This window comes from Catharus ustulatus, chromosome 1 (assembly GCF_009819885.2).
Source record: "Catharus ustulatus isolate bCatUst1 chromosome 1, bCatUst1.pri.v2, whole genome shotgun sequence".
Taxonomy (NCBI): Eukaryota; Metazoa; Chordata; class Aves; order Passeriformes; family Turdidae; genus Catharus; species Catharus ustulatus.
The window spans coordinates 119,534,703-119,559,036 of NC_046221.1; the positions used below are offsets into that span (position 1 = coordinate 119,534,703).

At 35.1% G+C, this 24,334-nt stretch overlaps 1 protein-coding gene across 4 annotated transcripts in view; it reads right to left on the reverse strand.

The window, feature by feature from the left end:
- Window positions 1-2,030: 2,030 nt before the first annotated feature.
- PCMTD1 (protein-L-isoaspartate (D-aspartate) O-methyltransferase domain containing 1) overlaps window positions 2,031-24,334 on the reverse strand; it is a 39,911-nt gene continuing 17,607 nt past the window's right edge. For 3 of the 4 annotated variants that reach the window (XM_033063544.1, XM_033063562.2, XM_033063555.1), the window contains exons 3-6: window positions 21,006-21,108; window positions 9,378-9,549; window positions 7,739-7,862; window positions 2,031-4,819 (exon numbers count right to left, since the gene is read on the reverse strand). In XM_033063544.1, the coding sequence (XP_032919435.1) occupies window positions 4,449-4,819; window positions 7,739-7,862; window positions 9,378-9,549; window positions 21,006-21,108 (770 nt within the window). In that variant the 3' untranslated portion in view covers window positions 2,031-4,448. Of the gene's footprint in view, window positions 4,820-7,738; window positions 7,863-9,377; window positions 9,550-17,583; window positions 17,682-21,005; window positions 21,109-24,334 lie in introns of those variants that run through there. The other variant, XM_033063573.2, reaches the window with a different exon arrangement.

Below are 24,334 nucleotides of genomic sequence, written 5' to 3' on the forward strand. Positions count from 1 at the left end.
AGGTAACTTGAATACAAGCTAGAGATGTAGAACAATGATGCAAAAAGCACATTATCTAACATACAAATGACTCCCAAGGTGAACTCAGGAAGGTAAGAAGGAACCATCAACATAAACAAGATGTTCTGCCCATGAAAAAGGGCTGAGGTGCAGTATGTGATGTTACCCTCCTTAGCTGCAGATCTAAAACTCAAGGGAAACAAAGGGAGACTGAGGGTAACTCCAAGAGGAGGACCAGAAACAAAGAGCATGGGCTACAGTTTTAACTGTATTACTGTAGCATAAAGAACTGCAATTTAACTTTTCATATGTATTCGCCTGCAAGGAACATGTTTCAGTGTGTGCAGATCATCTACAGAACTTATCCATGAAAGCAGTAGAGCAGCAGGAAACCCTAGTGAATTATTTTTCAGCCAGGATAAAAAAAGCTATCAAAACGGAAAGAAAATGCTTATAAACCAAAAACTGCCAGCATTTAGCATGTACTGACACCTATAGTTTTGCTGTTTTCTTTTTATGCTAAAATCATGGCTAGTCATGAGCGCATGAAAAAAAAAGTGGCAGAAAACAATGCAGTGCCTTTGCTTCTTTCTAGCATGGAAGCATTTTGCAAAATAGCCTAGCAAGGGATTACATAGATTCCTTGCTTGCAGTAGAAGAGGACAGAGCTTTAAAAAGGGTGTGCCAGATCCCCCTACTCCCCTGACAATTCTCTTTAAAGCATCACAGAATATGAAGGATGACAGAAAACTCTAGAAAGAAAATGCTACCATCATGTTGATAATCACTGCTAAATTAGCATTAGATTCTTGCTTCCATACTGACCACAAACATGGTGCAAGCCTTGTGACTAAACAAGCCAGCTTTACTTTAACAGAGTAATTCAACAACTTGACAAGTACACTGTGAAGCTACAGAAGAGACTGGCACTGATCAAGCCAGTCATCTAAATTTTAGTGAAGCTGTTTTACTAAAACATCTCAAAACCCACACACCTTTAAAGCTTCACTGCTCCAGCTATACTCCTTCTCAGAATAAGTTTATGGAAAACATCTCATACAAGATTCAAGTGTTGTCAAAAGAGGTAGCAGCTCATTAAAGCTAAGTTCAGTATATACACCTCTAAGAAGAACATGAACCACCACTCCTTTATCTTTTAAAATTGATTAGTAAACTACAAAGCCTTCAGTTTTACTTAATTACATGAATGATGGAAGGAGACACTCTTGAGGACATATGGATAAATATTTAATGAGCTAAACCAGTTCTAATCAGAACACAGGACATTTCATTATATTCCCTATTTGTTTTCAAACTGACAAGCAAAGATGCATTTTAAAAATTAGTTGAGAGAAAAAAATACAAAAAAAAGTGAAAACAAACTGGACTTAAGTTGCCAGCACCTGAACAAGCAACAGAGTGGTCAGCCAAGCCCAGTTGTTCAGGCTCACTGCAATGAAAACTGCTCTTTTCAAGTTTTTGGGAGGCAGCAGCAGAGTTTTTCCCAAATGACATGGGATTAAAAATTCCCATCTTTTGAAAAGACTGCACTGGTCTTGGGTCCTCATCCAGACCAAAGATGAATTCCCGTGAAATTCCAATTCATCACATCCTTCCTTACAGTGATCACAACTATAACACTGCTCATCAGCCTACCTGACCCAGCCTGAATCTTTTCTCTAACAGGCGATAAAATAAAGCTCCATTAAGAAGGAGTTGCAGTAAGAAGTGGGACTCACTGGTTGCTCACCACCCTTGCAGATCTTACCTCAAATTCTCCTTATTTGTTTTGACACAGATAACCACTCAGTTGAGGATTAGGGAAAAAAAAAAACACAACAGAAATGACAATATTTAGGAAAAAACAATTCTTCAGTATACAGCTCAAGCTTAGCTTCTGGGCTCTCCAGAGGAAACTCCCCACATGAGTCCTTCAAAAGCACTGCTGGGACCAAAGCAACTTTCCCTGTGTCATGAGTAACATCTCATCTTTCAACCTTTGCAAAAATTCACAATTTAGCAAGAATATATACTTCTGAAATTCAAGAATAGCCTTTATTAAGAGATTACTGACCTAATAATGAAACAATTGGTACCTGAATTTCCAGATAACTGAAAATACTTCCACAGAAACACAGAAATTCAAGCAAGCAGAAACCACAAAAAAAACATTTTATTGCAACAATGTCCCCATCATCAAGTGAGATGGCAAAAATTAAGTTTTAATTAATTTGCGTTTCTACCTTTTTATTTATGTAAATATAAATTCAAGAGTGTAAAATAAATCCACATATAAAACACAGAGGAAACATTCTCTTTCAGTGAATCCAAAAAAAAAACTTACATACTGAAGATTCATGACAAGTCATCCACTGTCCATTTTTCCAAGTATACAGGCATGAAAGAATGCAGAAATTTATTCTCAAAAAGCATCCTGTATAAAGTCCTTGAAGTACTTAAGTAATATTTAGTAATCTCATTCTTGAGCTCATGGATGTAGATTCCAAGAAGAGACAAACATCTCAAACTTCAGATTATTTAGCCTCCATCTAAAATAATCCATTTAAAACAAGATTATGTTCAATTCTTACAGCTGAAGCATCACAATTACTTTATTAGTATAATTATTTTGGAAAACTATTTCCTATAAGGTTTTCCTGCTTTTAAAATAAAGTCAGAATATTTATTTCAAATACTTTTGCTTACTTATACAGTAAATATATTGCAGAAAGTAACTCCACATGCTGGTACAACAGGCCTTCATGAAATTCCATTTAAACATTACTGTGATGTACCTTAAAAACAGGGACTACAGCATGAAATGCACCAAAAAGAGTCAGTGTTACCAGATTATGACTGACCTTCCTTCTCAGATGCAACAAAATGTTAATGCATTTTGAAGTAAATATTGGACTCCTAGACCATGTGAATACTAGTTGGTTATAAATATTTGGAATAGGAACATTTACTGCTTTAGAAATATGTGATTATTTTGTTCATTGTTTTACACAAAAGGAAGTGTCAACAGTATTATACAATGTATCATGGGGGATACTTCAATGGGAATGTTTTCATTGGGTCTAACAAGCATACATTTCCACATTTCCAATGATTGTGGTTTTTAATACATATCATGCCAAGTTCTTAATAAACTGTTTACCCTCATGGTTATGTTACAACAGAATGCAGAAATTAAGATGGTAAAAGCAAAGTTAAAAATGAGAACTGCAAATAACTTCACAACTAGAAGAGGAAAAATCATTGAAGGATTTAAATTAGCACTATTGTGGGTCCCCACAGTTGCACTGCTACTTTTAGGTTTCCAAAAGATGCATATGATTTTATAAATATTTTTGTGCTAAGAGCCATGCTCAGAAACAAAATATAGGCTGGCACAAGTCTACCTTCTTGGAGATGCATGTTAAGTATAAAATTCACTTACTAAAGTGCATTTGCTGAACAAATTCTAACTTCTACTGTTATAGCAATCCCAATAAGCAATACAAACTAAACTTTGTTGAAATTCTACCTCTACTTAAAAGCAGTAAATATAGATGACTGAAATCTAAATTACAATCTTGAATTACCAAACTTTCTGACTCAATGTTGTGAGCTCTAGAAATAAACAAAACATACTGTCCAATACTTCCCACAAAGGAGGAATTGCCTCTAGTTAGAAATACTGACAGTGTAGAATGGAGTTAAGTATAAGCAGAGCTGAAGTAAGCATTCTTATTCAATATGGTGCTTCTTTAAGGCTCTGAGAGAAGCTGTTAGTCGTTGCAAGATCTTTTGGCAAAAGATAAATGCAGAAGTAGCAGGATCATCTGACATTTCATTTTGTACATTGTATTTTCATGTTTCACTAAAGCCAGCTCATTCAGTGTCTGTATACATTTATTGCACTTGTGTTGTTGGAATACATCTACACCAACATAGTAATAATGATTGCAAGAAAGCTATAGTAAAATAAACTTTAAAAGGGTCTGATTTTGACATTAGAGGATAAGTGTCTGCATGTTTAAAATGCTTCCCTAATAGTAATAAATACAGACAAATTGCTCATCAAGTCAGATGCACATGTTTAACTAATTATTTAGCATATATAAAATTTCACTCATCCTTTTATCAATACAAATCTGTTAGGGATCCAAAAAAGACTTACCATGCAAAATATTGATTAGTGCTGCATAATGGAATATATATTTCTATCAGAGTTAAAACAGCATTTTCAAAATTTAAAGAAAAATAGACTTTTAAAAAGGGATTCTACTGTCGAATGCAAGTCTTCCTTGTAGCAAAGACAAGATAGAGACAAGTTACCATTTATCGCTGTACTTCAGTCTTGATGAAAGACTAATAATAATTTGTCCACCTACTTCTTAATAAATGCTACATTTTCAAGAATAAAGGAACTATCAGTAGGCATTATTTCTACTTAAAACAAGTTATTTTTCTCTGTAATAGGTCAAGTATGCTTTTAAAGATTCGGGTAATGGTAGACTCATAATTTTCTCTCTCAACAGATTTCGAGGAGGCTCTTCTGGCTTCAAGGCCTCACTGTGATCTTTATCTTCCTCCTCTTTGTTATCCTCTTCCATTCTTTCATCTTCTTCACTATCTAGAGGCTGAGGAATGAGCTGATTACCAACAAACACATAGGTGTTGATCCTGCGTCGACGACATCTCCTGCGTTTGCGTTTTGGAGGAGCCTTCTGGGCAATACCCTTGGCTTTCATCTCCTCGTTTATGAAGTTTCTAAGAGTGCGTCTGATATATATTCGAGCTAGGTCCTGGAGGTTCCTAACAGCACATGGAGCTAAAACAAAAGAAAAGTAAGTTATACTAAGTGAAATTTCCCTCTAGCAAAAAAATCCCAAACCAGCTGTAAGCAGTGAGACTAATGCTCAAAAACTATTTAATTGAAATTTTAGTAAATTATAATATATGCAAGTGACATGAGGTTAGTTAGCATCACCTTGACAAACCCTGTGGCACAGTCCAGGAAACAAAGCGGTTTTTGACAGATGCACATGAGAAGCAGAAAGCATGATCACTAAAATAAATTTAAGAAATTATAAAACAAATACTGTCACTTTTTAGCACCTGGCATGCCTTGCCACCTACTGATCCTGTTGTGGGAAAACAATTTCTACCCCTGTGCCACATTTGTTTAGGCAAGTGCCTTTCTTCTACCTCCTTCTTCTGCTCACTTCCTACTGAATCTAATTGATGAGGGAGGGACATGTAAAATCCACAGGTGACAAACAGATAAGCCACCTATATCTTTGCAGCAGAAGAGGAATCAAAGTTAATCAAGTCCTAAAGGGAATAAAACCCAAACCAACAACAAGTAAGAAAAAAGCCAAAACTTTGTTCACCAATGACAGCCAGTTGATGAAAAATACTACTTGGCTGCTAGATACCTGCCCTAGATGAGCTATGGGTGGCTAATTCCAAGGAAAACAAAACCAAAAAGCACACCAGCCAAAGCTGAAGGTTGTTCAGCTTTCTTACATGTCACTTTCCTTGCTGTACAGAATACCATAAAATTAATGGGGACTACAGCAAAGAAGTTACTGGAGAAATAATTTTAAAAAATTATACTTCCAGAAAATCCATTCAGCTATAAAACCTCTCAATGTAGTTTAAACAAGATCTATTGTTACATACAATGACTTCAGTTGCAGACTAATTATTTATCTGAGACAGAAAGGATATTAAGACTAACACTGATTTCAGGTCATTTTAAAAAAAAAAAATTCCCATTTCCTCAGTATAAAATCAGCTCAAAATCCAAAAACAAAACCCTATCTAACCACCCAGAACACGTTTAGAAGTTCAGGTGAAACAAGTTATGATTGCAGATTGTATGCCAATGATAACAAATGCAGCTATTTTTCAAATGACAGGAACAGGATGCAAAATTTTTGATATTTACTGTCCATGTATTTAGTCTACTATCAGTGAACTGCATCCTAACAAATAACTACATTAATACAATGAACATTTTAACACCACCTCTGTAGTTTTCTACCGAAAAAATGACTATTTTGAGCATGGTTGACCAATATTTTACATATGAGAGTTATTTTAGTCTATATATAACAGTACATATGTGTCAGAAAGCATTCAAAGGTTGTCCAAAGTATGGCACAAACTCAATGTTTACTAAGTAATGACATCTGCAACCTCTGGCTAAAGTTTACAGAAGCAGCATGTCCACTAAGTAACTTTGAACTTTTAAGATAAATTATAGGCCTGTGGATTTGAAACAAATAGACAATGGTACTATAAAAGAGAAAATAGCCAAAAACTGTATTTATTGAGCTTCAGTACACTCCTTTTTACACCCTCACCATGTACACCCAACACATCCACAAGAACACTTTTGCTCTATTTTTAAGTTTTGAAATAAAACCAGATCTGCCTAAACAGTGGAAAGAAGCCTGTTTGACTGATTTCATTTACAGTGCAACCTCAAGCCTCTAACACTTTTCTTCTTTTAAATGTGAACAATACCACATTTGGTTATTTTTTTCTCTTCTCACTAAAAACTCATTTAGAAAATTATAACACAGAAACACCTTTCTTGTACTACCATTCAGCTCTGAATGTCCATGGTCTCCTCATTCTGAAAATTTAGAAATGTTTTTAAAAAAACCTCTTTTGTTCTAGGGAAATTAGACTGTATACAATCATCATAAAGTTTGACTAGCTACCTCTGTATTTCATTGTTAGATATGAATATGACATAACCCATGTATTATGGATGGAACAGAGAAAAAAAATCTTGAATTAGTAAATTAATTTCAGGAAATTACTTCTGAGGGCAAGTATTTTGACAAAAAACATTATTTCTGCATAGGACTAGAGTACATAAAGGAAATGATCTTCTATACTTTGCATAAAAAACATGAAACTAACTATCGCAAACACACACACACCTGAAATTAGCAGCCAGATCAGCAGTTACAGGCAATACAAGCTGATAGAACATTCTGGACTCCTGATGGGCTTATACCACTTTCACAATTAAAACATCTTATCTTTTAGGCTCTTTGTTGGGTTTACTTAATTTCCCACATGCTACCATAGCTCTGTGTTCTACTCCTAGCCCTGACAACACCGACAGAAAATTTCAACTCTATGCTTTTCTTTGTTAGCTTTTTCTCCTTCCCTGTTATCATCCTATCTTACCATTTGGTAACAGGTGTACTTCAAAAGACTTTCTAAATACCTTTACTACCTCTGCTCAAAGCATTGCAGTAGAAAGCCAATCCTGATGACTAACAACAAACAGTTAGGTCTGACTATATCCACTGCAGACAAAGCACATTTGGTCTTATTAATATCCTATCAAACCACAGCCCCAGTTTAGATCTCTTCCTTCCATTTCAGGGAGAAGAGGAAAATAAAATTTCTCTGGTAGACCACGAGAAAGTTAGCACTATGAGGGACCTAACAATACCTGGCTATTTTATCTATGTCACTGTCATAGATAAGCTGAACTTAAAAAGAAAAGGTGGCTGGAAAAACAAACTGGAAAAAATCTATCACTTAAATTCAGAATAGTAAATGTGAAGCAACACAGACCATGCACCAGGAACACAAAAACATAGTGAGATACTGCTTTGCTAAATGGAATGTTTCCACAATACAGCCTTTCAACTTCCAGACCTCCAACATGAGGCACTGTAGCATCCCTCCAAGCCAAAGGGAGAGAACACAAACTTACGCAGTCCTACAGTGTCATGTTTGCCGTTGTCATTTCTGTTTGGTTGCACTAGTGGGGCAAACGAAACAGCAAGGATATTCTTACTTTCCCAAGTGTTCTGTCCTGTTCTCAAGATCTGTGTTAGCTGCAAAACAAAATACAAATAAGCGATTACAATATAAATCAGTGATTATAATTTTGTCATAGTCAATACTACTCAGATTGGTTACAAACACACTATTTTGTTTTGCTTCAAAATTAAGGAATTAAAGCTCTTTTATGAACAGAAAGGACTTTGGTAATCCTTGAAAGAGTACTGATTGAGGCTGTTTGGTAATGGCAAGAGATGCAGCTGGAAAACTAAGGCTTTAAGGTAAAAACTAAGGTAAGTTTTATTTCCTCATTTTTCCAAAAGATCAAAGAATACTTCAGATTGGAAACAACCTCTTGAACAAGGCCAACTTCAAAGTTAAATCAGAAGCTTTTTTGATCAAGTGAAACAAGATGTGGGACTGAGATTCCCCATCTGCCTAGGTAACCAGGTGTAGTATTCAACCACTCTTACTATGAAAATCTGTTTTCCTTATTTGCAGGCAGAAAGCTCCCTTGCTGCCAATTTGTATCAAACACTCTTTCAGTATGCTGTGGAATTGGGAGGAGAATTGGACTCCTGTCCACCAGGTAAATTCTGCATTCCTTCAGGGATACGCTTCCTTGGTGTTTTTCTGCAAGCTAGATTATCTCAGATCTTGTAGCTGGTGCTCACACTTTACATGCACTAAGCCCCTATTCATTTGTATTTAAGGTAAAAATAGTCACAGTTTTAATTCCTCTCTTAAATTGTGACTACTTTTAAGACAGATTCCATCAATTTCAACTGACAGTATTTTAGTTGAATAAATAATGAAATTATTTATGGAACAGAATCATGCAGGCTATTGCTTATATTCCTTTGGTATTTTAAGAAAGCAGATAATGTGAGAATTCTTTTTTGAAAGTAACTAGCATGCTTATCAATAAGCATTTTAGTAATTATCTATATTTAGGAGGACATCAATTTTAATCACATGATGTGACTTTCTCAATTTCCCTATTAGTAAAACAGGGAGAATAATACTTACCATTGAGAAGCCTTTTGAGGTCTAAGAATGAAAAGTGATAAAAGTGCGAAGTATTATTAAAATAATATGCCCGTGTCTGAAAAGCTTTAAATCTAACATGGAAAAGTAACACAGAAAACTTCTACAAATACAGACGTATTTTTCCTTTGTTTTTTTTCTCCCCTTGGTATGTCCCACTAATCATAGTTATTTTGTATTCTTTGTAAACAATTCTCCTAGTTTAGAGGTGGTTTCTTTGTTTTGAAGTACTGACTGAAAATGTCTGTGCGGCAGAGAGATTTCAAAGCAGTTGTGGTGTAACACAAAGGAAATAGTATGAAACAGACTTTGTCAAAAGCAGGACTTTGTTGCTTTCCTACAAATTTAAGGGAAAACAGTTCAAGACTTCATTAAAGGGATTAGTATCTGCTTAACTGCAACAATACACCAAATCAAAGTTAGTTGAACATTAACTTAGTCAAATATATACTCAAAAGCATTCTTTAAATTACATATTTCTCACACAAGAAGATAAAAAGGGGAAATTGTCACTAAGTCACCTGATCTTCTATAGGCATTACTAAAATGCCTCCAACTTTCAATAAAATTTTCATGTAGTTTTCATGGTCTTTCTGGACTCCAGCTCCACAGTAAATCCGGTCATATTGATGACTGTCTGAGGCTATTTCCAAACAATTACCAACCACAAAGGCAGGTTCACAGAACTCAAATCTAAGGGGAAGAAAAAAAGAAAGAGGGGACACATTTCAAATGTGGATTTCAAATGAGAATTTTTAAGAAAAGCCAGTCCAGATAAAGACAGAAGAATAAATCTCATATCATGAAGAATGAGTAACATACATAATTTAAAAGTTTGTATTAAGATATTACTCTGAAAGTAATCTGTTTTTTTCTGCCACATCAGGGACCACTGAAGAAAAACTCTTAAGCAGTTATGATTATGTATTATGCAAAACAGAGAAAGCTTCAAAACTACAAGCAAGTAGATTAATCCAAAGAAATCTTAAGCCATATGGTACAAGTGCCACTAAAACAGTATATTTATCAAAAATTATGGTATCCAGGCTGCTGAATAAACATTGAAAAGTTTCATCTCCTAGTAGCTCCCCTTCATTTTCTATCAGTTAGGGTCTTTTTAAAGACTCATTTTTCTCCACCCCCCAATTTCCCCCCCTTGAGCCCAATCCACTTCTCCCCCAAAAGGAATTCAATGGAAAAGTCTGACATTTTTTTCACCACACACAAAGCAAAAAAAAAAAAAAAAAAAAGATTCATTATCTCAGAAACATCTAATTTTCATCAGTAAATGGAAGTTATACAACTGCATTTTAGTGGATCTAAGTTAAGGACTCTAAGTTCTCTGCCACTGCATAAAATATCAAAAGAAAAAATGTACAGGGTAGTACTTTACTGCTAAAGTTGCATATATTCTCCACAACACTGTTCTTTTTTGACATTTTTTAAATCTCTGAAGCACGTTACTGCTTCAGCTGTTAACACCATAATAAAATTTACCATTTTGTAAAAAAATTATTTGAGCGAATAAATGTCGATCTTCCCCAAGCACTTTACAGATAAGAAGAGCGGTTACAAAGTAGCTCATAGAAAGGATTTATAGTTTTCTTTGAAAAAAATATTACATAAAACCTAACATCCTTGTTGTTGCATGAAAAAGTTCATGAACTTCATCTGGCAGTATTAAAGTTCAATGCATCTCAAACAGCATCCAGAAGGAATGAATTTTTCTAAGAACTTCAAATGCATGTAGCCACTTTATGAACTTTATGGCTGACTGTCAATGGAAAGTAATTTTTCTTTTTGCTTGGCTAGCATTAGCAAATCCCAATGCAATACCTGACAACATTCAAATCAATATTTTTTCAGTTACAGTAAAGTTGGTAGGTTTCACTGTTTAGGGATGAAGCCTGTAAGGCTTGGCTGACTTTCTGATCTAGAGCGCTGCCATTAACAAATCATGAAATTGAAGTTTTTGCTGGAAGTGTATTTTTCCCTCCAAGCTTGATCTTGAAAATACTCCAATGCTTTTCTTTGACTAGTCCAGATAGACCCCAGAATCTTTTAACGACTACTGAATAGTTCTCTCTCAGTCCATGTTTTTTCTCTTCCAAATCCAGAGAGAGGGAAAAAAAAAAGGAAAGAAAGCTACAAACCACACTGCTCAGTTGAAGAGAAATAAAGGAGATGGAAGCAGAGTAGGGATACATTGCCCTGTTGCACAAAACTGAGAAGGTGAAGCTAGACCAGCCTGAACTGTGGTTGAAACAATTCCAGTTAACACAAAAAGATCTAGAAATACATTAGACAAGGCTAAATGTTGGGAAGAAAATTAAATCCAAGACACTTAGGGATCTGCTGAAGAAGCAAATCTCATTTCACAAGCACGTGGGCTATAATGTTATTTCCTGCACTTTCTACATCACACATACAGGTCAACCAGATAATTTATGCTATAGTTTTCATTTTAGATTGCCTACAGTTTAAATCAAACATTATCACATCAATTTAATTAGAAAGTTTGAGCAAAGTACTTTTGTGGGCTTAAAAAGTAAAGGAGGAAGGAGGAAGGGAGAGAAAGAATATGGTAATTTTCCAAAATGCAGTTTTAAATCTTGACACAGTCCCTTAGTTTTAGAAAAACAAAGATGGTTTCCCTGCCTGCTTGCCACTCCAGAGCTTTCACAACTTGTCTTCTCAGAATGCTCCTCTATAACCTACCAGATTTATTACCAAATAATCCTGTTTCCTCTGCTAGAAACCTCCCTAAAAGCTCATGAACACACTGGTCACACCCTCTTCAAACAAGAAGGAACAACAAACTGTCCAAGACACAACAAAACCCCATGAAACATTCCCCAGACACAAAATACTCCATACATGAGCTAAGGACAAAAATCCCAGTAGTCTCCAATAAAATAATAAAAGCTGAAGATAATTTGTCATTTAGCTCTGCAGCTTGCAACCAGAAGGGCACAAAGTGCAAAGAGACACAGAAGCAACTTCTTAATACACTTCCAAGAATAAGATGGGTTAAGCACTAGAGATCAACTCGGTCTATAGGCACTTTGAATTCTCTGGACTGTGCTCCCTCCACACTATTAGCAGAGTTTGTGAAGACACAAAGTTCATGACCAAAGCAGCTGTTCATCTATTATTCCATTTACTTCAAAAAATACCTTCTTCCTCCATATAGTTTTTCAGCTAGTTTCAACCCAGTCTGTCAACAGGTGGTTTTCCTGACATACTCATTTCCCACAGCCAAACTAAACACTTTAAAGACTAGGTTACATAAAATTTCTGGAGACACCTCTCTAATGCATCTCAGAAGAAAAACGAGTTCTAATCAGCTCACCTGGCCATGCAATGCTCACCCCCAGCTGGCCTGAACTGGTGTGCTACCTGCTGGTATGATGCTAGTTCAGGAACTGCCACCCTGTGATCCAGAAAGGCAAAGTAGGTAGAAGCGAGGAAAAGGTGATAAACTGTCTCTTGTAACAGCAACATGCCTGTTTAAAAAGCCAATCCCTCTTCATTTGTGCTTCTCATGAAATTATTCAGAAATAACTACTTCATGTGTTAGGGTATGAACAGTGACTCATACCAGATAGACAAGAAAAGCATACTGCTTTCCTGCTTAGTAGAGCACCATGGACTTTTCATGGACTAGTTAAACTGAATAACAGTGACTCTTGCTCCTCCACACTCCTATGAAACACAGATCTCATTAGTGACGCAGCAAGACTCTTTCCCAGATTTGGAATCTTAAGATGATTTTGATTATACACATATCTCTGAATCAGAAAGAGCTGATAAAGGTATGTACCATTTGCTTGTATTTATCCAATCCACTAATAAGAGATGGCCTTCAAACACAGACTGAAGTATAGTTCTGAAAAGTTTTTCTGCTAACTTGCCCAAGTAATCTTCAAAAAAAGTGAAGTTTAGATTGGTTTCACTCATGTATGAGATCCCATCAATTGATCATGAAATTATTTAAAACTTAAATACAAAGATTCTACAAATACAAGGAAGTATTCCATATTAAGAAGACCTACCAGGTGCATCACGAGCATGACAGTCTTACGGTAGGAAAGTAGTATCGACCATATTAGGTCAAGTTCCATTTTAAACCAATCAAACCCCAATTCTTTCAGTACTAATTGTCACTACATGCAAAAAGCTTATTTTACTCCTATTGTATCTGGGGTATCAAAACAGACCAGATATTATACTTCATTCTGTGTTACATGGAGCTATCTTTTATTAATATTGATGAAAATAAAATCACTTATTGCATTAACATGCAGTATTGACAAACATGCAATATAACTATCAAGAAGAGCTAATACTTCACTTAAATATTTTTTTATTTCCAAGCTGAAATGCAACTAGGAATTGCCAAGTGTTTTCCAATGTTTGTTCACCTCTACTATGTGACCAGGGTGGCTTTACAGAGCATTACATTGGTAACACAAAAACAAACCAACCTATTTCATCACATCAAATAATAAAAGGAAGGAAAAAAAGTGCTGGAACTATTTGGAAAAGTTTAGTCACTTCATGTTCTTCAGTTGAATCTGCCACCTTGATTACAAGAGAACCAACAGCTAAGAACACAGAAGTAAGAATTTCCATTACCGGTAACACGGCAACAGAAAATCTCTGTTTAGACAAACACTTGCCACAGAATAAATTTCAGCACACACATATCACATGTAACAATGGCCCGAGATAACCAAGCAGTTTCAAGCATGTAAGACTTTTGCATGGGATGAGCGTTACAAGTTCCTACGCAACATGGCCAAGATACTTTTCTTCCAGCTAAATTAAAAATAAAAAACAAAACAAAACAAACAAAAACAAAAAAAACCCAACAAAAAACCCCAAAAAATCAAAACCAGAACCAACAACCCAAAACCAGAAAAAAACAAACCTGTAGAATTTAAAGTGAGTTTTTGCCTTTGCTGAAGAAACTTAAGAAAATTATCAAGTAATAGATTGTAACTGCCCATGTTTTTAAGTTAAATTCCCTATAGATAGAAACACAGCAAAGTATTACTACTGTAATAAAATAAACAACCATTTAAAACATTTACAGCAAAGACCTAAGGTTAAGTTTGTTGCTCTTGTATCCATATCCACCAATCTAGTGAATCTGTCATAGCAAAACACTAAATAAAGAAGGAGAGTATAGCACTAACCTTCCCTAGTAGCTGGGATGTTTTACAAAGGGATTAACTGGTTGCTCCTAATATAATACTCACCCATGAACCCTACCTTTAATTACTTCCAGCTCTGAATATGCACAGGACACTTCTTGGGCTAAGCTCTTCTACCTATATAAACTCCATGAATGCAGGATTTTTTTCTGATTGTGAAGACAGAACTAGGTGCAAGGAGGTATGGGTTGTCTCCTTTTCTGTTGTTTTAAGTAGTAAACATACTTGATTTTTCAAAAAAAGAACAAGGTCAGTGTGAAGAAAAATATCAGGTAATCAGGAGGAAAAAAATCCTGCCAGCATCCACAGATTTGTATTTGAAGGAAATGTTAAAACATGTTATGAGATTTAAAAAAGCAATACTGGGGAACCACTTTAAAGTGGTTTTGCCAAGAGAAGAATCATTTATTTCTTAAAACCAGCACCACTCCAGCTACACTTTACACCTCTCAACTGCTACTTTCACATCAAAATATCATCTCACAGTACACTTGTGCCTATCCTCATAATTACTAACCACACTCACATCTCTCAGCTTACTGTTCACAGCCCTTACAGAAAAAATACCCATGTCAGGATGAATTTAGCATGCTTTTTCCCCATCCACACACATTTCCTTTAGCTGGTCAATTCAAAGCTCTAAAAAGCCTGAATTCACATTCAGTACCATCAAACTACTTTAAGTAATTCCCTTCCAATGGAAAATTTATTTAAATTTATTTAAATTTAGGGTACAAATGACTATCTTCAACTTTAATAATGTATAAGAAAAGGTTGGCAAGTTGTTAACATTTGTCACGTGAACTACAGTGACATTACATTAGAAGAAAGAATTTCACACAAGCCTTTGTGGGAAAAAAAACAAACCCAAAATATAACATATCTTAATAGATATTTCAAAACAGAATAGTAAATCCAGCTTAAGAACTCATGGAGTTAGCTTTATATTAAACTATCCTTAAACCATCAAATACATCAATAACCAGACATTGAAATGAATCTGCAAAATGTGCAGAGTCTGAAAATATGTGATAAAACATTAAACAATTATCCTTACTGTGATGAGGAAGTAACACTTACTTTTGTCCCATAGTAATGCATTTTTGTCCTAGCTCTAATATACTGCTGGCCATACTTTCCAAAAATGGAGTCCTCAGGATCACGGAAGGGAGGAAAGAAGGAAACCTAACCCCCACCAGTTCTGGCACACTTGTTGGTGGAGAGAAACAAACCCAAAAACTGGCGTATATAGCTACAGCAGTTGCAAAATGAGCTCCCTGCTGACTTAAAGATACAGACTGAAAAGCTAAACATCATTTAACCGACAATGTGGTTTCTTTGTGCAGTTGCATTAAGAATAAAATCTCAGAGCTTCCTTTATATCCAAGAATTTCCTATATCAAAAATCTTACTCCAAGCATTTCTAGAACCTAGGAAACACTGATGGATTCACTGAACGAAACTCTGAAGAAGTTTTCAAATAATTTAGTAAATTTTTCAGGTTTCAAAACTTTTCTTGTTTGAAAACAACAGATGAACGTGAACATTCATACAGCTTTATGTGATACAACCCACCACAAGAACATGCAAAAGATTAATGAAATACTTTTTGATTTTTATGACTTATTAGTGTCTCTGACTCCACTTCACTGTGAAAGTGCTTTAGAGCTAATACCAGTCACATACAAAGGTAAACAATTTTTATAGTGTTAATTCTTTTCCTATGAAGTGGGGCAGTATCAGGACCAGATGGCAAGCTCTTTCCACCTTTTCTCTAGTTCTTTCTCCACTGTGCATTCCGTCTAAGTACTTTTCCAAGCTCTCTGAAGTAGTCTTTGGTTCCTCTATAAATGTATATTTATGTATTTCTAGCATGTTTTGCTGAAAAGTTACACACCTTTCATCCACCAGTATTATTGATACCTTTTGCATGTATACTAGAAATACTAGAAAGCAAACAAATTAAAATATTAAATCTTTAAAAAGCTCTCATCGTAGACTTAAAATTAAGTCCCTTACATCCAATTACAACAGTAATTTTAATCAGCATTACAGTAATAGCCAAAAGTGATGTTGTCAAAATTTATATTCAATACTTTTGTCCTGGACATTTTTTTAGCTTCCAGGTAATGCTAAAGGTACAGTGTGCAATCGGTATCTCTACCTCACTTGTACTTGTCAGTTTTCCATTTCTGAATAAAACTGTCTTGCTTCTTAGCTATCTTGTTCATGATTTCTGATATTCTCCGCAGTTTTACTGAGTGGACCAAAGCACATTATTCTGAATTATTACAGGGAAGAAAAAGTCAAATGCTGGTTCTTAAAAATACTTGTGACTCATGACACTCTTCCTTCAACAGGGATTTACAAAATTGAACCTTAATAATATAACTTCATTATGTTATATCTAAAATTTGGTAGTAAAATGCAAAGTAATACTGAAGGAATACATTTAGCAATTCCACAGAGAATATTAAGAAAAGTGAATGGGTATAGGGAAGCAAGACGAAATTTGTCAGTTCAGTTTATTGTCAAGGCCCTATGATATGCATAGAAAAAGTCTAGAGAAAGATTTGTCTGTTAACAAAAAACTACAAAAGTATTTTCTTTCTGTTTTTACTGAAGCTGAAAATGATTGTATTGGTTTGGAAATTCATATTTTCTACTGTGGATTTTTGTGAAACAGCAGCTTTTACGGGAGCCATATGCCAAATAGTCTCATCATTTGTTCTAATGCAAGAAGAATTTTAAGTACTGTCAAAATTTATAGACATAAGAGACTTCCAAAGGCAGTGTCCAACATGGGATTTATTTATAAAAGGTGTTTTATATATAAAATTATATATATAGAAGGTATTTTACTTGTTGTTACAAAGGTAAGAATATCTATTTTTTGTTACTATCAAACACTTGGAAAATGCAGGTTTAGTTCCTCCCAGGTAAAAGTAGATTCAATTGTCTTTGGAGACTTCTGGTTTACAAGGTAAAAAATGAGAAGCAGTATTTCCCTCATACATCTAAATTAAAAATAAAAGACTACGTTTCAAACCCCTATTTTCCTTTCCTTTTTGTCTAACAACCTCTGGCATCAAAGAATCCCACTGCCTGTGTTGCTTTGATTAGATTAAATCTCAGTAAGAATTTACTCCCCTCTAAGAAAAGCATTATTTACACTATCTGAAATTAAGTTATCGGTAAGATTTAAACTGAGAAAGCTATCAGTAAGTTTTGCAGACAGTTTGCTTTTCCTGCTTAAATTTTTACTGAAATCGCTAGCCAGCTGACTAGCAAGGAGCTCTATTTTTCTTTGTGTGTATACTACGGACTTGCCTTTCAAACTAATTTAATTAAAAAGCAAACCTTTAGAGTCCTACCAGTAGCTTAATGTAGAAAAATACTCAGCTAGGAAATGTTCTTTAATGCCAACACAATCTACTACAGGATTTCAAGAAGAAGTTTCACCCATAACAGTTATCCCAGAATTAGTACTAGGGTTCTTGTCACTTACCATTGAAGTGGATTCTTTTGATCCTGAGAAGGGTTGGTGATTTTCTTTCACAGCAGGGACTTCACCAGCTTACCCAGGTTTGGGCTTTGATAGGGTGCTAGAAGATGGGCAACCTAGCCTTGCCCTGTGGCTCTCTCTTCGAGCAGGATATTCTAGGTCTAGAAGTTGAATGGGAGCAGAAAAGACAACACATTCCCCTTCAATAAACAGGTGAAGCGGGGCCTGGTACTTGAACATATGTGTTTAGATAGAGCCTTCTTAAGGAATGATTCTTTTCCCTTTAATTGGCATGCATTCTCTGGAGGTTTCAAGAATGAAAAAGCACCTTACATGTATTTCACACTCAAAGAATTTTCCTTAGTCTATACCTAAAACCTTTGTACCTCAACCATCATGAAACTTTCAGATGTTTTCAAGAACTTCTCTGCTTTTACTGGCAAATATACATCATCAAGTAAATGAAGGCAGCATTTTATCTTTCAGAATGCACAACTCCACCTCCATTTAGAGGAAAACTGTTTTTATAGATTGGTGGGATATGGATACAGATACAAGTAATTACTGAAATTATTTGAAACAGTTAACTGAAAAGTCTTCTGATGAATAGTTCCAGAGGCCAAAAATGAGATAAGAACAGCTATCAGAGATAGACAGCCCCCTCTATAGGCTGAGAGAGAGTCTCAAATCCTTCTGGACATGCTAATTTTATACAATGTCAGGTCTCTGGTGAAGTACCTTACCTGAATAATAGAAAAGTAAACTTTTAATTGTACTTCAACAACATTATTATCAGGAATCAAAAAAGCAAGTTAAACTATCACACAGTACTGGAACATTCCCCCATACAAATGGTATCAAAGCAATACTCCATCTTGTTTTTAGGCAAGAACCCACCTAGGTCATCATGACCCAGCTCCACACCAAAGTCGGGTGCAAGACCAATGGCCTATTACTCCAAGCAAAGGAACAAAGTTACAAAGTGTTTAATTATGATCCACGCTGAAGCTCTCCAAGTACCTACTTGCAAGTTTAAAGTTCTGGTTTTTGTTTCAAAAGCAGAATGCTTAGAACATTCAGATCAGACTGCAGAACTTAGTACACTAAAGAAAGAATGCAGGGAAGTGGCAAAACAAAGCTTTACTGAATTTCCCATTTGCATAACTCCATTATTGTCAGGAACATACATCATGGTCTCTTTATGTCCCCTGAGTACCCTGTTAGAAGCTGCTGGTCGAGTGAAAGTTATTTTTCACACACACATTCACTGAGACAATTAATTTCATTCATACCAGTCTGCCATGTAATCTATTTTCAAACAGTGAGGACTCCTGCTTGGAATACACCAGTGCTCAGCAGCAGACAGATACTGCACACCTCTTCCCTGGGTGGTCTTTCAGCCAAATACTAAGCTGACCAAAGTAGTAGTTAAGTTCAGATGCTGCACTCCTGTAACTTGGGGTAAAAATCTTTCACTTATAAATGAAGATGCAGGAAAAAGCCACTGAAACAGAAGCAAAACCAGACTTACTGAGCCAAAGAACATTATTTTGAGAGTCAGCTTAAAATTCAAGATATTATATTAACACTTACAGTAAAAACAAATACAAAAGAACCCAACTAGAGAAAAACCCCACACATTATCTTCATTAAAATACATAATATTTACAAAGAAAGTAGTCAGCCAAAATCCAGTATACAGACAACTTGGAAATTTCCCCCAAAACTCAAAATCCAACCAGGCAACCATTATCTTATCAGCTGCACTGCAGTTTTTACAGGTAGATTTTATTAAAAAACACTTTTATAAGTGCTGTATCATTTGTATCAAAAACATATACACCACTGACATTTGCTTACATCATATTTAACAGTTTTGTTTCAAGTTTTTGCATGTTTTAATGTGTAACCATCACCCCCAGTGTTCTGCTATTCATTTACTGAATGATCCCAATCAAATTTTGTTTCAATAATGACAAAACTTCATTGTTACCCCAATTTCCTTTAACTTCTGCACATAAACCTATCACCTGATTGGAAACACAATCCAATCAAAACCAGCTTTTGTATGTCTTGTACAGACACCTACAACAATGCACAAGTACATGTATGTGCAGGAATTCACTAGCTAGCAGGTACATCTAACATAACAGAGTCATTAATGCAGTATTAGTAGTAACCACAAATGGTCCTATTTCACACACATTTTTTTAAGACACATAAATTGCATCATAAAGCTGCTCACTAAATCCATTTTTATTTATTCAGCTTGTGCTATAGATCAACCTCAGCCAACATAAATGCTTGTATTAAGACAATAGTAAAGAAAGATGCATATTCTCCTATGTTATTTATTTTATTGGGCTAACACAGTACTAAAATAATCTAGCTAGTTATCAGAATTACAAAATTGACTTCAAGACAGGTAACGCTAGGATGATACTCTTCTGTTACTTAGGAGCATGAAGAGAAAGGCAAGTGGTCAGACATGAGCTCCTGAAGTTTGGGGTATGGGAAAAAGTGGATTGAGCTCCAGCCAACATAATCAAGAAAGTGGCAGTTATAAAGCACATTACATACATAAAAGGATACCAAGATTTTTCTTGGCTGCCCATATGGGAAGAAAGAGGTGTAGAATGTGCAATTTTTAGGCTACTCCTACAATTCAAAATCTTTTCTGCATTTCCAGAAGTTACCTTGTAGTCACTGTTAAGAGAATTTATTGCCTTCCAGGAAAGAAGTCTTAATGAAAAACATTCCTAGCCAGAACCTTGCTTTCCCTTCCACAGAGGCAGACACACCCAATACTCTTGGCAGGGTAACTTAAAATAATAACAAATTTTTGAGTAGGTAGAAGCAATCAGGTTCAAAGCCCTGGAACCCAGAGTTATACTCAGAAGTAAAAATGAGCAGTGCTACAAGCGTAGATGAATACTCTTAAGTCCATCTCTTCAGGAAGTAAACATAAGGGCAATCAGAAAAAATTACTCATGTACAGATCAACAGGGATAGATTAGGAAAAAAGCTAATACTGTACAGAGAAATTATGTAAAATTACATAATAAAAACTGATTTAATAGATAAAAATTGCTCTACACATGCAAAGACACCCACATAAGTCACTCTCCCAAATGCATATATGCATGTATGTGCACATACACACGTGCCTGTGTATGTATACACATCGCCAAAATGCAGAGAAATCCACTTTGCTAAGCACTGCACAGCAGAACTACTCCCATACTTCAAAAGAGTGCTTTCTTAAGCTTCAACTTACCTCATGAAGTACAGCAACAAACTGCAAGTTTTAGGTTTTGGTTGTGTGATGCCTTTCTTCTCCCCTCCCTAAGCTCATAAGCAATGACACACCGAGTTTAAAATCAAAAATGTTACTGCAAAGAAAGCTAGACAAATTAGATACTTACTTATCAAAGCTATCACTGTATTTTATGAAGCTCTCCAACTTTTCCTTGGCATATTCTACCACATCTGAATGAAGCTCTATTCCATGATTTATCCCGAAAGGTCCTGTAAATAAAAATAGCATGGTGTGTTTTTGTGATGCTTCTTTTCTAAGCACAGCAAAAAAATTGTAATTTAGTCTGCATTTTGATGTTTAGGTTTTGAAGCTTTCTTATGGCAAACTTCTTTCACATCTCTTCACAATTTAGATATTGGGTATTATATGCCTTAGCCACATATGCTCTTCTATTTCACAGGTTGCAAATCAGAAATTTGTTCCCAATTCAGTTATAAATAATAATTAATTTCCACCTAGAACAGTGAAATTGCCCATACATCATGTTCACTCATCACAATCCCATCACAACTGTATTGCCTTCCTGTGATCAAATCCAGGCATAATTTAAGTCAAATTGTGTGCCAAAAGTTAATGCTGTATTTAAGGAACAAGAAGAAATCATGAGACAGTATTATGAGGATTATCCACATCAGGAAGGAATCTGAATCAGACAGTCACATTTGCTGTAAGGATTCTAAATTTAACATGCACTCATAGCCCAGGGTCTTTAGTCATTGGAGCATAGAATTGGAAAAGAGAGAGAGAAGGGGAAGAGGGAAAGTAAACATCAATAAGATTAGACAAAACTTGTATTTATATCCTCTACTGCATTCTAAATATTTCCTAAATATTTAGCTCCATGATGTTACTCCAGTGAAACAGAACTGAATTTGTCTTTTCTAGGACACAGATCAGAGAGGTTTTGTTTTACTGCAACAAAAATACAGTATATAGCTATATACCATTAACCTGATCAATAAATGCCTCTCAACATAATTTAGAACATTTTCTGCTGGGTGAAATAAAAGCAATCCACTAGGTTACCACTGGCAGTCCTTGTAAGACCTCACTGATTGCAGGCAAGAGGTAGCTATCATCCAAGGGATGTTCTTAGAACTTGTGAAAACATTTATCTCCTGCTGACATTAATTTTTACTGTAAATTCATTTTATTATTGGTCACTTTAAGAAAAGCATTGGCATAGGCAATCCCTTTCTAGCTGTTTGTCTAATATTCTCTTGTACCACAACAGGCTATGATGTTTCAAACAGCTCTACATACCTGCAGCGTACAGCAGCATTCAAGGGATGTTTTCTTTATCTAAAAACTAACCAAAATTCCTTTTATCTCATAATTTAAAGTGAATTAAGAATGCATAAACATCACCTGTCCAAAAATTCACACGTACATTCCTTCAAGTACCTAACTTTGAAAACAACTAAAACATCTTACGTCAGTTGCTCCAACAACCTGAAATTAAAACTATGAATGCAGAACACTACCACATCATCATACACCACAGTATCTGTAATTTAAACAGAAAGATGAGAAACGTGTTCTCTTCTTTCACTGGGAAAGTCACAGCTGGACATGTAAGCAGAGTCAGCTATTCTAAAAATGTGAAACCAACTTCTGTACTACTCTCTGTAATCAACTGGCTTCTTTCACATAATGAGATAGTAATTCCACCACCTAGTCAGAACTTCATTTACGTTTTAACAGTATCAGCAACAGTTAATTTAATCTCTGTGGATTGGTGTGCAGTCTTTTTAGTATGTTGCTATACCTACTTAGAAGTGATCCCAGTTTCAAATTATTTGATAATGTGACCTAGTCATTTTGACACTGCCAATGGGGCAGAAACATTACTCACTGCATTGTCAAATTGAAAGATACCCAACTACTGTCAAAACCCACATGGTTCTGCTACTCACTGCAGTGTACACTGAAATTGGTTTGGAAAAAAAAAGTGAGCTTTCAAAAATGAATATTGTTTATTTGTCAGAAAATTACATCTGTTTATTTTTCTTTCTTAAAGCAACTGTTCCCTGGTCTAAAACAAACACTAAAGCAGAATTATTATATGTAACTAATTTTATCAGAAGGAGTATGGTAGGAAAATAAAGGCACATAAACTGCATTTAAACATTCTATGCCTCAGCCTAGAACTCAAAACACACTACAACACTAAGACTTTGGTGACAGGGTACAGCACTCCAAAACACAAGAAGTCTACTTCTGTAAGCAGCTGGGAGCTGAGTATCAGCACCTAAGATGCCTTTTTGGGAACATCTGTAAGGTAACTGTGCTCCTCAAGGCCTGTCAGCCAACCTCATCCTCTGTAGAAGACAAGCCTTCTCCTGTTTAAGTCCCTCAACTCTGCATACAGTATTCTGAAGGACAGGAATTCTGCTTGATATGAAGGAAACCCAGGAACATTTAACAGCTACTCAAACTTGGTTAAGTACAGAGATACAAATGCAATATACAGAATCAAGTGCAATAAACATAAATTTCTTTTTTTTTTCAAACATAGTTAAGAAAGAGTAATGAAGTAACAAAGCTTTCCACAAGACAGAAATAAAAGAGTACCATTAGTCGCTACCCTGAAGAAACATTTTCAAGAAAAAAATGTTGCAATATTCACTAATTATTTTTATATTGAACTTAAAATATTACAATGCAATTTAAAGTATCTGCTCTCAATTAGAAACACTTCCAAACAGAGAAAAGCAACAGTCTAAGAGAATAGATAGCTTTACCTTACTTTTACCTCTGAAGGATCATAATTCCTGTTTCCACAAAACAGTGGAATCTCTTTTATTTATTAGTATATATTAGAAAAAAACATACTGCATATACCAACAAATGATGGTTTTTATGCACTATTAGCCACAATTTGTTCCTTCCAATAAGTAAGAGTTCATGATAGAAAGTAACTAAATTAATTGAAAATAAACAAACCGACTCTTGACACCTTAGTTTTGTACATAAATAAACGTAAGCAAAAACTCTGTATTACCCATCAGCAAGATTTCTGCAGCCAAAGAAAAATTGCATGTAATATGACCAAAAAAACTTTATCTACAATAAATACACATTAAAATAACCACAGCTATTTTATGTAATAAAATTATTTGTAAAAAAATTAGTTGTTGGTGCATGTGCTCTATAATCTAAATGTCGGGCATGAGCAGATTTAATGCATTTTTCTCTCCAGGTTTTAAAATTTAATTTAGGCAACTATATTTAGTTCCATTTTTTTCATACAGGAAATGTATTTGAAAACAAAAAGAAACACAGTGCTAGTGTGGTAGAATTCTTTTGAAAACCTACAGACCTGATTAAAAAGTCTCATCAATCAACATCTCAAAATTTTCTCACTAAAAAAAATGATGAAATTTATTTTAAAGTAACTGTTTGCATACTGACATGGATTTATTTTTTTAGTTA